Source organism: Cyanistes caeruleus, chromosome 24 (genome assembly GCF_971803275.1).
Source record: "Cyanistes caeruleus chromosome 24, bCyaCae1.hap1.1, whole genome shotgun sequence".
Classification (NCBI taxonomy): Eukaryota; Metazoa; Chordata; class Aves; order Passeriformes; family Paridae; genus Cyanistes; species Cyanistes caeruleus.
In genome coordinates this window covers 5,594,665-5,607,135 of record NC_141724.1, presented here as the reverse complement: position 1 = coordinate 5,607,135, position 12,471 = coordinate 5,594,665, and the positions used below count along the sequence as shown (strand labels likewise).

The following is a 12,471-nucleotide window of genomic DNA, read 5'->3' as shown; positions in this document are numbered from 1 at the left end:
CACTGGATTCTCCTCGATACCCTTAAGTATTACATTTTGCAACTCAAGGATTATGTGGATTTTGTACGATTTAATTGTCTACACTTACATCTTTTCCTTGAATTCAAACTGGAAGAGGTTATTGGTAATCTTTGCTCCACTCTGGCCAGAGAAAACAAACATCTTGTCTTTGCAAACCGCCACGGGAAAATTACAACAGGAAGGAGGGATTTCACCACTTTGTTCAATCTGAAAGATAATTAAGTTCAAAATCAGAAATGTATTGTTACAGTGCACAACTCGATGTGCTGAGGACACTGCAGGGCCACAGGACACAGGTGCAGCCAGGGTGAGCACATGGCATGGGCCCTGTAAAGCTGGCGACTTGTGCTGTGCTTACGTGTCTGATTTTCCCTGGATAAAAAGGTTGGGAGGCCACATTTTCAAAGCTCCCAGTACTGTAAGGATCAGGACTTAGGCCAGCTGGCCAGCAAAGCTCCCAGTCTGCGTTAGCGGTCTGAGTGGGAATGCAGTCCCTTCCACAGAGGACACAGCAAATGCCCCATGGGAAGTCCAAGTCCAGTTCACAGATTCACACGCAATAAAATCACCTTTTCATACACACTTGGTTTTCCAAATACCTAAACCAAATCAAATTTGAACTGTTTCTTTTCACTGTGGGTCAAAAACAAATTCTGGAGAAAGAGTAGTGCAGTCTAGCAGGGGAAATTTTAAATAATTTTGCATTAAAACCAAAAAAGAGGATTTTATGTGTTAAAATTAAAGCTTCTTACCTCTTCCCAGCAGGTCAGCTCTCTGTCCTGCAGGCCTATTGTCCACATGTCATTTAATCTGTGCCATAATACAAAAAATGCTTGATTTGAAACAGTTCATTTTTTTGTAACAGTGTTGAAAGAACAGAAATCCTATCTCATCAACATTCCTTTTGCACAGGAAGAATTTTCTACTTCCACTGACAGAAAAACAATTTTTAGAGTCCCTTTGTCCTATACCTCAATTTGACATCCCCACCCCAGCTTGCTTCAGTATCTTTCTAGTTACAAGTACACTGCAGTTAACTACATACAGCAACTCAGTCTGGAGCTCAAGGATTTGAGCTATTTAATCTTCAGGATTTTTACAAAATACCCCTTATTACCCTGCTCCTTCTGCTCATCCCTGTTAACTATTGAGATTGACCACTATTATTTACATGGCTGAATCCTTCCTTAAATACAGAAAGGATGATGAAACAGGTAACCTGACACATCTCTGACTGTGCTGTTCCCAGAACAAGTTACTCACAGTAACTACAGATGTTTCCTTTGTTCAAATCTGCCTGGAGGCTCAAGTTCCATAAAAAAACATTTTTTAAACGTGATTAGACATATTTAACATAAATTAGACAGCTCTTCTCACCCACTCCTTCCTTACAGCTATCCAAGGCCCTGGGGGACTCCCTAAGCTGGCACTGAACAATCCCACAGAGTCATGCATCTTATACCAATTCCTTCTCCAGAAATAATAAAGACATCCCATCTGTTTTCCCCATTATCAGATTATCTTCTCCTGGAGACTCTGTGGAACTGGACACTTTTCTGAAGATTTCTCCTCAGAAGAGGAGGCAACCCAGCTCCTCATTTGTGACAATCTCTGTGTACTCTCATAATGCAAATATTGTACATCAATGTAAATTACCCCTCAAGTTCATCATGACAGAAAAAGAAATTAAACATCCAGAACTGACTGCTCCCTGACAGACCAACAGCAAATGCAAGGAGCTACTGTGAGACAAAGCACCAGGCTCTCTCTAACATCTCAGCACCACTGCTTTCCAGTCTTTCCCCATAAAAAATCCTACCTCCCTTCAACCTAAATATTACATATTTCCAGAGACTTCTGAGAAAAAACTGACACGTTGTTCTTAGTTCTGTCAGATGATTTCCTAGCAAATCCAGGCTTTGCTGTCTAAGTCTCGGCAACACCACCCGGCTTGTGACGGGGATTTTTCAAGAAATGTGCATTTGCCAAATGTCAAAGATCATTTTGCAGCCTTACAACCAAGCATGCTGTCAAATTACACATCCACAGCCACTCTGAGTAACCAGATCTTTCAGCTTTAAGCACATACTACTTAACTGAACATGAACCAGTGAATTGCAAAAGTGCAATGCTCAACAACAGACTGGGTTTGCAGAGCTCCAGTTGAGTGTTGAAATCTCTTGGAATATGGAAATGTCTCTACAAAGGTGGAAAGTGAGGGGCTGGGATTTCACAAAAGCAGTCAAGGAGAGGGTGATACTGCCCCATACCGTGCATTGCCATCATATCCAGCAAAGATCCACAGCTTGTCACTGTACACTGTCGCACCATGAGCTGACCTGGCCACTGGCAACCTGCAAGGAAGAAAATGCAGACAATAATCTTCCCTCTGCAGCTGTAGAGGGGCTGCAGAAGGATCTAAGAAATGTAACAAGTCCCCTACACAAAATTGCTTCTGCCATGCACCCTCCAAACACTGAGTGAACCTCTGAAGGCATGTGTTAGTCTTGCACTCTGCTGTTTTCAGTGAAGAGACACCACCTTAATGCAGACAGGGAAAAAAAAAAAAAAAGGAAACAAATCCCAACTAATTCCTTGCCAGGACTAAAATACTCTTAAGAGTACTTCGCATAAAGTAGTTAAACAATGGGAAAATTCATAGCACCACTGGTAGAGCAAGGTGGCAATCGACTCTTGCTATGAACATCCCACATGTATTCCCACAGACTAAGCAAGTGAAAGACAGAAATGAGACCAGAGCTCAGGATACTCATTTGGGATCATTCAGGGCTGTTCCCAAGATGTAGTACCCACAATGAAAGATCAAACCTATACTTTCTCTTCCATAATCTTTGATGTTTTAACTAAATCAGCCAGGTTGAACAAACCTGTGATGCCACAAGGCATCTGTTGGCTTGTCTGAGGTCATTGTGCAGCATGAACACTGTAACGCTGGGAAACAACAAGCAAAATGTGAGTTTGTAAACTGAGTAAGAATTACTCTCCAAAATGTCACAAGTTACCAGAATTAACCAGAAAAAGAAATTGTTAAGAGGGTCTCTGTTCTGAAATATAATGTGCTCATCAGAGGTGAGCAACAATAACACAAGAATGGATGTGACATTCCTCATCCCTCTCCACAAATCACAAAAACAAACATCCTCTTCCCTCTCTCCACTGAAACCAGCATTTCAGATACTTCAGCTGTGTATAGCATTGTGGGTAAAGACTCCACATGACCCTTACTGGGGAGTGGTAAACCCAGAAATGTTTGGGCAGAAAGGGACCTTAAAGCCCATCCAGTCCCATGCCCTGCCAATGAGCAGGGACACCTTCCACTATCCCAGGTTGCTCCAAGCCCCATCCAACCTGGCCTTGGACACTTGGGGGATGGAGCAGCCACAGCTTCTCTGGACACTTGTGCCAGGGCCTCGCCACCCTCACAGCCAAGAATTCCTTCTCAAAATCCCATCTATCCCTGCTTTGCCAGTATGAGGCCATTCCCCCTTATCCTGTCCACCCCCTTGTAAAAAATACTGAGTAGCTGGATCACAATCACTGTCAGAAACGGCACTGTGAAATGTCCAGGGAGTCAACTTTAGGAAGCCATGTGTTAGTGATTCTGGTTTTCCGTGGAACACTGAATCTCAGGAGCCCACGTTCATGAGGGATCAACATTTTCCAAGCTATCCTTGAAACTGAAAGAGTTCAGAAAAAAACCCCAACTCCCTTTGTTCCCATTCCTTCTGTCATGGACCTGAAACATGAAGAGTGGATTTTGGACAAATTTCCTTTATAGTGCACTCTGGAAAGGAGGCCTTCCAAAAAAACTCCTGTAGAACCAAAACACTTTAATTGTAAAAGCAGAGCAGCAATCATGCTGCAGCCCAAACATCAGCACTGTCACTAGGTCTGACTGTGCTATGTGAAAGGATACCAAGCTACCCTCACTCCCCCAAAGTATGAGGCAATGACACCAGCTCTTACCTTCCCTCCGTCTTCCACTCTGTCCATTGCCCAGTTGCAAACTTATACTCAAAGAGGTCATTTTTATTCTTCAGGTTAGAATTGGAATAGATATCTCCAGTGTAACCACCTGGACAACAAGAATTCCATTAGACTCCCAGGCAAGGAGCACACACACTCCCAGGCATTGCATTAGGAGAAACTTTTGATTGCATAAAGTGTTTGGCTAATGGATTACTACAGAAGGAGACTTATCCTCTACTCCTTCTCCTAAAGAATCACTATAGTAATGAGCTTCGAGTCACCCTCACTTTAAACAAAACAGCAAAATATTTCCAAAGTTGAAACCACACTCAGCCATGAAAAATACTGGATTTGCTACTGAATGAGATCTTTGACACTTCCTAAAGATCTCTCATTCTTTTTTCAAACCAGTACAGCAGCACATCTACCACTCCCAGCACAAGCTGCTGCTGCCTTACCAAACACAAACATGCTGCTCCCATAGACCACGGCAGAGTGGTGGTACCGTGGTGCTGGTGGCGTCCCCGTCGTGAAAGCCCTGCAGAGGTTACAACAGCAGCAGTCAAACACCCTGGTCATGCTTTGGGCACTCAGAGCTACTGTGCAGACTCAGAAAAGAAACAACTGTTAGAAATTATTCTTTTGTTTCTGTGTTACACTGATTTTGGATAGTTGATTGCACTAAGATTTTAGGGAACAGAAATATGGTATAAATGGTTACAAACATGCTGTTGCTGAAATCTGTTTGTCAGAACTGGAAAGTGGGACACTGGTGAGATAAGACACATAGACTGCCTGTTCAGTGCAGGAAGGTGTGAGCCATGCCAGCAGCTTTGCTGGCCCAAGGGGTGCAGCACACCCGGTCCCTCTGCTCTCTCACAGGCTGCAGGAACAGAGGTGACCCTGGTCCTCTCCCTTGTTGTGCTGCCCTGTTTCCCCTCGGGCAGGACCGATAACCCCAATGGCCCAGCACACAGCAGGCTGGCAGGGAACAGCTGTGACAGCGCTGGGCGGAGGTGACACTTCCTCTCGGGTACTCGGGTAGTGCCACAACTTTTACACCCGTCCCGAGATACTGAGGGAAGCCGCGGCGTGTCCCGCCCTGCCAGTGGCCGGGGACGGTGAGGGGCCGCGCTGCCCACCTGCACCACGAGCAGTCCTTCACGTCGAAGCGCAGCAGATCGTTCAGCATCGTCTTCCTACGGGGAGGGACGGGAGAGGCGGCTGAGCCGGGCCAGGGGTCGGACAGGAGCGGTCCCGGACCCTCGGCCCTGCTCCCCTCACACCCCGCTCCCCTCACACCCGATCTCCCTTCACACCCACATCCCCTCACACCCCGCTCCCCTCACACCCGATCTCCCTTCACACCCACATCCCCTCACACCCACCTCCCCCCAACCCCGGCCCTGCTCCCCGCGTTCTCAGCTCCCCCTACCCGTTGTCCCCGCCGAACACGTAGATCGCATCCCGATAAGCCACCACGGTGTGTTTGCTGCGCCTGTGGGCGGCACGGACAGGTCAGCGACGTCCGGAGCCCCCCTCCCACCATCCCGTCCTCTCCCCAGCTCACCGGGCCCCCACGAACTCGTCGCAGGGTGGGAGGCGACGCCAGCGATGCACGGTCTCGAAGGGCCCGAAGTTGAGGGTGAGGTACTCGACGCTGTCCGAGCAGCTGTGGTCAAAGTCTACACTCGGGGCCACCTTCGAGCGCCCCGCGCCACCCGCCGGGGCGGCCGCCGTCGCCATGGCCCACGCCTGGCCTCTGGACTACAGCTCCCAGCGTTCCCTGCGTGCCCACGCCGCCAGACCACAATTCCCGGCGTGCATAGCACCCGGGGCGCCGGCCCGGCAACTGCCAAGCTCTGGACTACAGCTCCCAGCATGCACCGCTAGAGGGGGGCCCGAACGCCACTGAGGGGCTCAAAGTGCCGCGTTCGAGGGCGGGCCGGGGCCGAGCCCGCGGGCGCTGCCCGGGTAAAGACCCAGGTAAGGGCGGGGAAGTCAGGCCGGATTCTACATTACAAGAGTTTGTTAATTCACTCCCAAAAATGAACAGTACTGATGAATATGCATAAAGTCTCATTGCAGGGTCCGAGCTGGGCGGTTCTCTGGTCCGTGGGGTCGGAGTTTCGTGCTGCTCCCCGGAGAACACTCGGTGAGCAAACACGGCCAGTTCACCCCCACAGACGAGTTCTGAGGGGATGTGTGTGCCAGGCACCAGCGCAGCACTGGGCATGTGCCCTCGGCTGTGCAGTCACCCACAGCCCACCCTTTGCTTTTTCTTAGTTTATGTTTCCTAACATGGTGTCAGTCACCTCTATGACCATTAGTTTAGTTTCTTCGCAACGGCAAACACAAGTGATGCTGCACCTCAAAACCAGACTTCAGACGCTGCTTCACAGAATCCAGCAGCTTCCATCCTGAGCAATCACTGTGCTACTACTCAGAGGGTTTTGGGCACAATTCCTGCAGCAAACACAATCCTTGCTTAAAGACACATCACGGAGCCTTCAGAATTTTATTAGGGAAGATTAGACATTGGTTAAGCAGAAAAGCAATGAAGTCATGAGCACCAGAACCTCGCTGAGGTCCCTCAGAACATCTCCCTTTTGCACCCTCTCAGATCCTACCCAGTCTCTTCCTAGGGATTGCTTGAGCCAAGGGTATTTCTTGCCAAGACCACCCTGCACAGGGTAAGGGTGCTGGCAATAATTGCTGCACAACCACACCATCCCTGTGCCAGTCCTGCCCCTTGGGCTGGTCGAGCTTCAGCTGCCATGCAGCAGCACCATGCCCACCCAGCTCAGACTGCATCCGAGGGGAGGATAAAGGAGAGTGCAGAGTACCAGTTCAGCCAAAGGAACAACCTTCCCACTTCTCAAGCAATCAAGTAAAGGACACTGTGCCTTTTTCCTTGTCCATCTGTGCTGTGGGAAACTCAGGTAGGTGAATCTTTACACATAGAGACAGTGCCACTTACCCCCCCATCCTTCCCACTCACACTCTGAAAAAATATTGATAACTGCAAATCAAAGCCATTTTTACCCAAAACACAGGTGAACTCCAGCAGGAACATAGCACTGACCCATTCATCTTTTGGAGCTTTACAATGAAACAGACACCCTTAAATGTTTCACTTCAGTGTCAGTACTAATGTCAGCCTCATTTTTCATGGTCTTGTTTAAATCCACACTCTGACCTGGCTAAAGTCCCCCTCCAAGGCACAGCACACCAGCCCCAGCTCCCACTGGAGCACTCATGAACCCCACTGACACCTCTGTGAGCCCAGGCTAACCAGCCTTCAATGTGCTGTTTACTCCTGATACCCTGAACATACCTCGATGCTTTCCAAGTATGGATGGATGGGTTTCAGCCTTTGCTGCTGACGCACGTGGCAAAAAAAGCTGGTCCTGCTTCTTCCCACAGCTGGGACCAATTCCTCTGAGGACACTCCTGACCCTTCTGGAACAGCCATGTGGACACACCACTGCAGCCATCAGCTTCTTGGTAGGTTTACAAACCTACCAAGTTTAACTTGTTGGCCCTAGCATGTCAGAGCACCCTGTTTATTAGATATTCTCAAAGACCAGAGAATCCCCAGGGAAGAAAGACACTGAGACTCAATGGCATGAGAAGAGCTTGTACCTTATTAGACACATAAAAATCAGGCTTCAAACTCTGCTTCTCATAGTTAGTTAGGCACAGAAAAAATTGAGAACAGCTCAGAGGAGTCTGCAGGGGATGGGGGGTTCCCCCCAGCTCTGCCCATTCCTGAGCACATGAGACCAGTGAGATTCAGAACTCCAGGTTATGGAGGGTTTGATACAACATCAAAACAAAGCATTCCACAAAGGAACAGCAAGTGCCTTTCTTAAAAGGAAACTGTAATGGCTGAGCCTGTTTTAAACAGCAGATACAGCACACAACTCCCTTACTGTGCAGGTGACCCCCATGAAACATCCAAACATCCTCTGGCAGCACATACAGAACGTGTCCTAAGGAGAAATATGTCTTTAAAAAGTGACTTCAGGAAACAAGCACAAGTTCCTTTTAAATCTGTTTTATAACAAGGATACCAATGTACATTTTAATAGTTTTATTTCATTTTCCCCAAAAGGGAACCAAAGGCAGAGAGGTGTTGTGAGATACATTACAATGTTCTCATGGGGAAATCAATTTGAAAATGTTATTGTACCACTCTATAAAAATACACACAGGAGTGTGAAAAAAGCAAAGGAGTTCAGAGTGGCTGTCATGGAGCAAATATGTTAAATACAATCAGGTTTTTTTCTCCTAAAAACTGTGGCTCCTTGGGTTCCAGAAAACCAGTCTTTCACAGCCACATGCCACAGGAACAGAAATTTAAGTGGTGGCTTCCTCTGAGCATGTGCTAACAATGCTAACAAGTGTTAGTGAAGAACTGCTCCCATGGGAGATGTGAGCGACAGAGCCCCTGTCCGCACCAGGAAAGAAGATATGCACTCAGTTTCATTGTCTCAGCTTCCCCTCCAAACTCCTGTGAAATGGCTCCATCCTGTCCAGGCAGCTCTGGAAAGAGTCTGTGGGTCTATAAAAGAAGTCATGTTGTAGGATCAAGATATTTACCCTGTGTTACGTGAAGAGGAACAACAGCCAAGAACAACCTTCCCACTTGTCAAGCAATCCATAAGTGACCCGGTTCCTTTCTCTGTCCGACTGTGCTGTGAGAAACAAAGTGCCTCTTCACAGGTAGAGACAGTTTCCTTTCAAAAATATTAAGGACACATTATTTTTTTATCTTTAAGAACTTCCTGGAAAGTTACTGTGGAAAATGAAAGTGCTCCTGTGGTGAGACCAATGTGCAATGTCCTTGCTGCTTTCTCAGGATTCCTTCCATAGTAGATGCATGTTAAGATGAGGCTCAAAAAAACAAGGCCATTGTCAACCTGGAACAAGGCAGGCAGACACTGGAAAATGTTTTAAGTCCAATCATAAAACGTGGAATTTGCCAAAAAACCTCTATTGTTCAGATCTGGCAGGTGTGGTCTCTGGAGTGGGTCTATATCCCGATGGCCTGCAGCACTCGCTTCTCGTTGTCGTTGAGGTGGTCAGAGAACATGGCATAGCAGGGCTGCTGTGCAAACTGGCACAGGAAGTCGGTGAGATAGGCCTGGGAGGGACAGAAACACCCTGTCAGCACCACCCTCCTGGAAAATCCTGCTGCTTCCATCTGTCAGGAGACATCCCAACATGCACCAAGTAGGACCCCGGGATTGAAGGGAACAGAAAGGAGCGGTGCAGGAGGAGGAGTGGAATCAGAAGGAAAGGTTGGAGCAGAGGAAAAAGGGTGGGAACAGAGGGAAGGGCCCATCAACAGCTGCAGGTGGTGGGAAAAGCAGGAGCAAAGGGTAACACAGGGGCTGACTGAGTGGGAGCATCTCCAAGTGGAGTACAAAATTCTGTCATGTTCACTCTCCAACCTACTCCTGACTTCTGCCAGTAGCTGTGAAGCTCACAAGTAGAAAAGTCTCATCTCCCTCTGTTCAGAGTTTTGTTCATTTACATTTCCATGTCATGGATATTAATGATAAGGAAAAATAGCTCCAGAAATTCTTGGGACACTTGGCCCTTTCCAAAGTAATTTCAATTAACAGAGTGCCTTCTGGATGACAATCAATAACTGGCGTTTGCAGTGCTAACACATTTCTTAAAGTACAACATTTAGAAAATTAAAGTTTACAGAGAATGATTGGAATCTGATAAAATCCCTCATTCTAGAGCATCACCTGGAGATCTATTTGGTAAAGAGGGTCCTTTAATGCATCTGGATCATCTTCTTCATCATCTTCATAGTAATCTTCATCTGTCAGAGGCAAATCAGCAGGTTTTAACATCAAAAAGAGCAGACTATCTCAGAAAGTTTTCTATCAAGCTACTGAAACCCAAGGATCCACCAAGAGTAAATAGTTTCAGCACTGCTGGGAAAAAGGAAAATTCCTTTATGTCATGTGATAGAAACCACTGAAGCCCAGAACCAGGGTCAGAGGAGGCTCAAGGAACACACAGGTGAGCCAAGCACACATGGGACACTCACAGGCAGGCTTGGGAATCCCATGCACCAGAATCTTCTGCCTTAATCCCACGTGAGGGTGACACTTTGCCAGTTCTGTGCTAATGTGAGCAGCATCCCTTGCTGTTTCCCTGTAAAGTTCTCCCTTCTGAGGCTACATGAAACTGAGAGATGATGCACCTGCTCATCTCTTTATGCAGCACTTGTTCCTCAAGGTCTCTCCACAAACAAGCTCACCCATCCCTTGGTCACTGTCATGCTGAGCTCACACCTATGACTTTGAGCAGCAATTTTCTCTTTAGAAAAATAACCTGCAGGAACCTCCCAGCTGTGAAGCCTGTGCAGCATGTGAACTCCCAGGTGATTTAATCACCATGTTGCTCAAAGCCATGGCTTCTCCAGAAAGTTCTTATTCACAATCCCAGGGCAGAATTCTTTCCCTGTGCCTGCAGTCTTTGTTTTGCAGCTGCCAAGGGAAGGAAACTTTGACTAGGATGTCACCTACTTGATTACTGCTCTGAAGAAGGACTTTGAAGCTGCTACTCACCATACTTGTTTGTGGAAAGAATATCTGATAAGAACTGTCCTGCTAAGCCTTCATCTTCATCCTCATCTTCTTCCTGATCCTCCCACATATCATTTGAATCATCTGTTTAGAAAAATAAAAAATCTAGAAATGATTTAAATCCAAGAGGTCCAGTCTGTGATCACTCTAGAGGGGACTGGAGTTTGTAGGCAAACACATCCCTGCATGTGTGGATGGATGAAGATAAAAACCCACAATCCCCCTCATCCTTTTGGAATGTTTCCAGAACTGGAGCCAAGGAAAAGGCAACAACAAGAATGGATACTTGAAGAAGGAAAAAAGGCAAACCAGTTACACCATGAAAGGGAAATTTTATTCACACATGGTCAGATCCCTCTTCCAAACTAGCCCAAAATAATTTTCAGGTCTAAGGATACACAACACTGACTGATCTTATTCTCCCATTTAATTTATTTTTATCTGGAAGAGATTGGTAGCACTTAAATACAGCACAGGGAAGGAAGAGATGTGCAAATGATGAACTGCACAGCAGAACAAGAGAACTGGAGAGGGACTTGGACAAAGAGGAATGGCTTCCCACTGGCAGAGGGCAGGGATAGATGGGATATTGGGAAGGAATTCTTCCCTGTGAGGGTGGTGAGGCCCAGAGCAGCTGTGGCTGCCCCTGAATCCCTGGAAGTGTCCAAGGCCAGGCTGGACAGGACTTGGAGCAACTGGGCTAGTGGGAGGTGTCCCTGCCCATGGCAGGGGGTGGAACAAGAGCTTTAAGGCCCTTTCCAACCTAAACCAGGCTGGGATTCTGTGATTCTATGAGCTTATCCTCTGGAACACTGTTCAAGCCTGTGTAGTTACAGGTACGTGGTTTACTGACACAAAGTTCCTATACCATAAATACTTCTCAAGAGAAATTAAGTAGATTTAAGCTATGCAAAGAGAAAAAGCAAACACAGTATTTTACCCTGGCTCCAATCTGCAGTTGTCTGTCTAGATGCATTTGCTTCCATGGCATTAGAGAGTTCATTTATTATTAATTTTAAGATTTTTACTAACAAAGGAATGTTTGTCCAGCGCTCAGGATCTGTAAGAGAAAAAACACACATATTCATATTGCTTTTAATTAAAAGTTACAAAACAGGCCCTTTTTTGTTGAGGTGGGGTATTTTTATTAGGGAGGTTGGGAGGAAAAAACAACTGGCATAAAACCTCTAAAGCTTCTTTCCATGTACCCAGATATTCCCAAAGATCTCAATGCAACATCAACCTTGCATATTCCAAGTGAAGAGGAGGAAGGGGAAAATGAATGTGTGACTCTTCTCCTAGAGGCTGCTTAATGGAGTCATCTGGAGTCAACCTTTCTTCCCTGAAGTCCATTTGCACATCCTGTAAATGAGCAGTGCAGTACTCCCAGGCATGGCTCTGCCCCTTCTGAGGCACTGTAAGCTCCAACTTTTCCTTACTAGTGTTCCTGCAAGGCTTAACTATTCCACGGGACAGCTAGACAGTGTATTTGGCCTTAATTATAAAAGTAAAGATGCTATCAAATAAAGAATCTGGGAGCATTAGTTTTAGCTCCTACTAGTATCCTGTGATGCTAGTATTAATCTTTGTTTAACTCAAATGCTGGCAATTGCCATTTTTCTGTCTGACTTTCGTTGGTTTGGGTTTTTTAAGCCAAGAATAATCAGGTAGCAAGTGATTTGTGACCACCATTCTCAAAATCCCTAGTGCTTGTCCCTGTTCATCTCCTTAGCTGTCACCTCTTCACTGCAGTCCTTCACTGCATCACTGCAGATCCCAAACCCATGCTGAAGGTGCAAGGAGCACAGACTGTCTGGACAGGCTCCCAGTTTGGATCTGTACAGCC

The 12,471-nt window shown here is 46.6% G+C and overlaps 2 protein-coding genes and 1 long non-coding RNA gene across 5 annotated transcripts in view; 1 reads left to right on the top strand and 2 right to left on the bottom strand.

Moving 5' to 3' along the window:
• The window catches only part of LZTR1 (leucine zipper like post translational regulator 1), a 35,237-nt gene extending 29,274 nt beyond the window's left edge, over positions 1 to 5,963 (bottom strand). For all 3 annotated transcript variants that reach the window (XR_015279029.1, XM_023941884.2, XM_086861985.1), the window contains exons 1-8: positions 5,582 to 5,963; positions 5,447 to 5,509; positions 5,154 to 5,210; positions 4,470 to 4,549; positions 4,009 to 4,117; positions 2,292 to 2,375; positions 774 to 831; positions 89 to 228 (exon numbers count right to left, since the gene is read on the bottom strand). Coding sequence is in view for 2 of the 3 variants with exons in the window: in XM_023941884.2 (XP_023797652.1) it covers positions 89 to 228; positions 774 to 831; positions 2,292 to 2,375; positions 4,009 to 4,117; positions 4,470 to 4,549; positions 5,154 to 5,210; positions 5,447 to 5,509; positions 5,582 to 5,757 (767 nt within the window). In the remaining variant the exon portion in view is untranslated. The remainder of the gene's footprint in view (positions 1 to 88; positions 229 to 773; positions 832 to 2,291; positions 2,376 to 4,008; positions 4,118 to 4,469; positions 4,550 to 5,153; positions 5,211 to 5,446; positions 5,510 to 5,581) is intronic.
• On the top strand, positions 5,931 to 11,926 carry LOC147649433 (uncharacterized). Its single transcript, XR_015279030.1, has 3 exons — positions 5,931 to 5,997; positions 6,089 to 6,166; positions 11,838 to 11,926. It is a non-coding gene; the product is annotated as an uncharacterized LOC147649433 (long non-coding RNA).
• The window catches only part of IPO9 (importin 9), a 38,751-nt gene continuing 34,335 nt past the window's right edge, over positions 8,056 to 12,471 (bottom strand). The window contains exons 21-24 of the mRNA XM_086861984.1: positions 11,566 to 11,685; positions 10,608 to 10,709; positions 9,777 to 9,853; positions 8,056 to 9,160 (exon numbers count right to left, since the gene is read on the bottom strand). Of these exons, the coding sequence (XP_086718110.1) occupies positions 9,050 to 9,160; positions 9,777 to 9,853; positions 10,608 to 10,709; positions 11,566 to 11,685 (410 nt within the window). The 3' untranslated portion in view covers positions 8,056 to 9,049. The remainder of the gene's footprint in view (positions 9,161 to 9,776; positions 9,854 to 10,607; positions 10,710 to 11,565; positions 11,686 to 12,471) is intronic.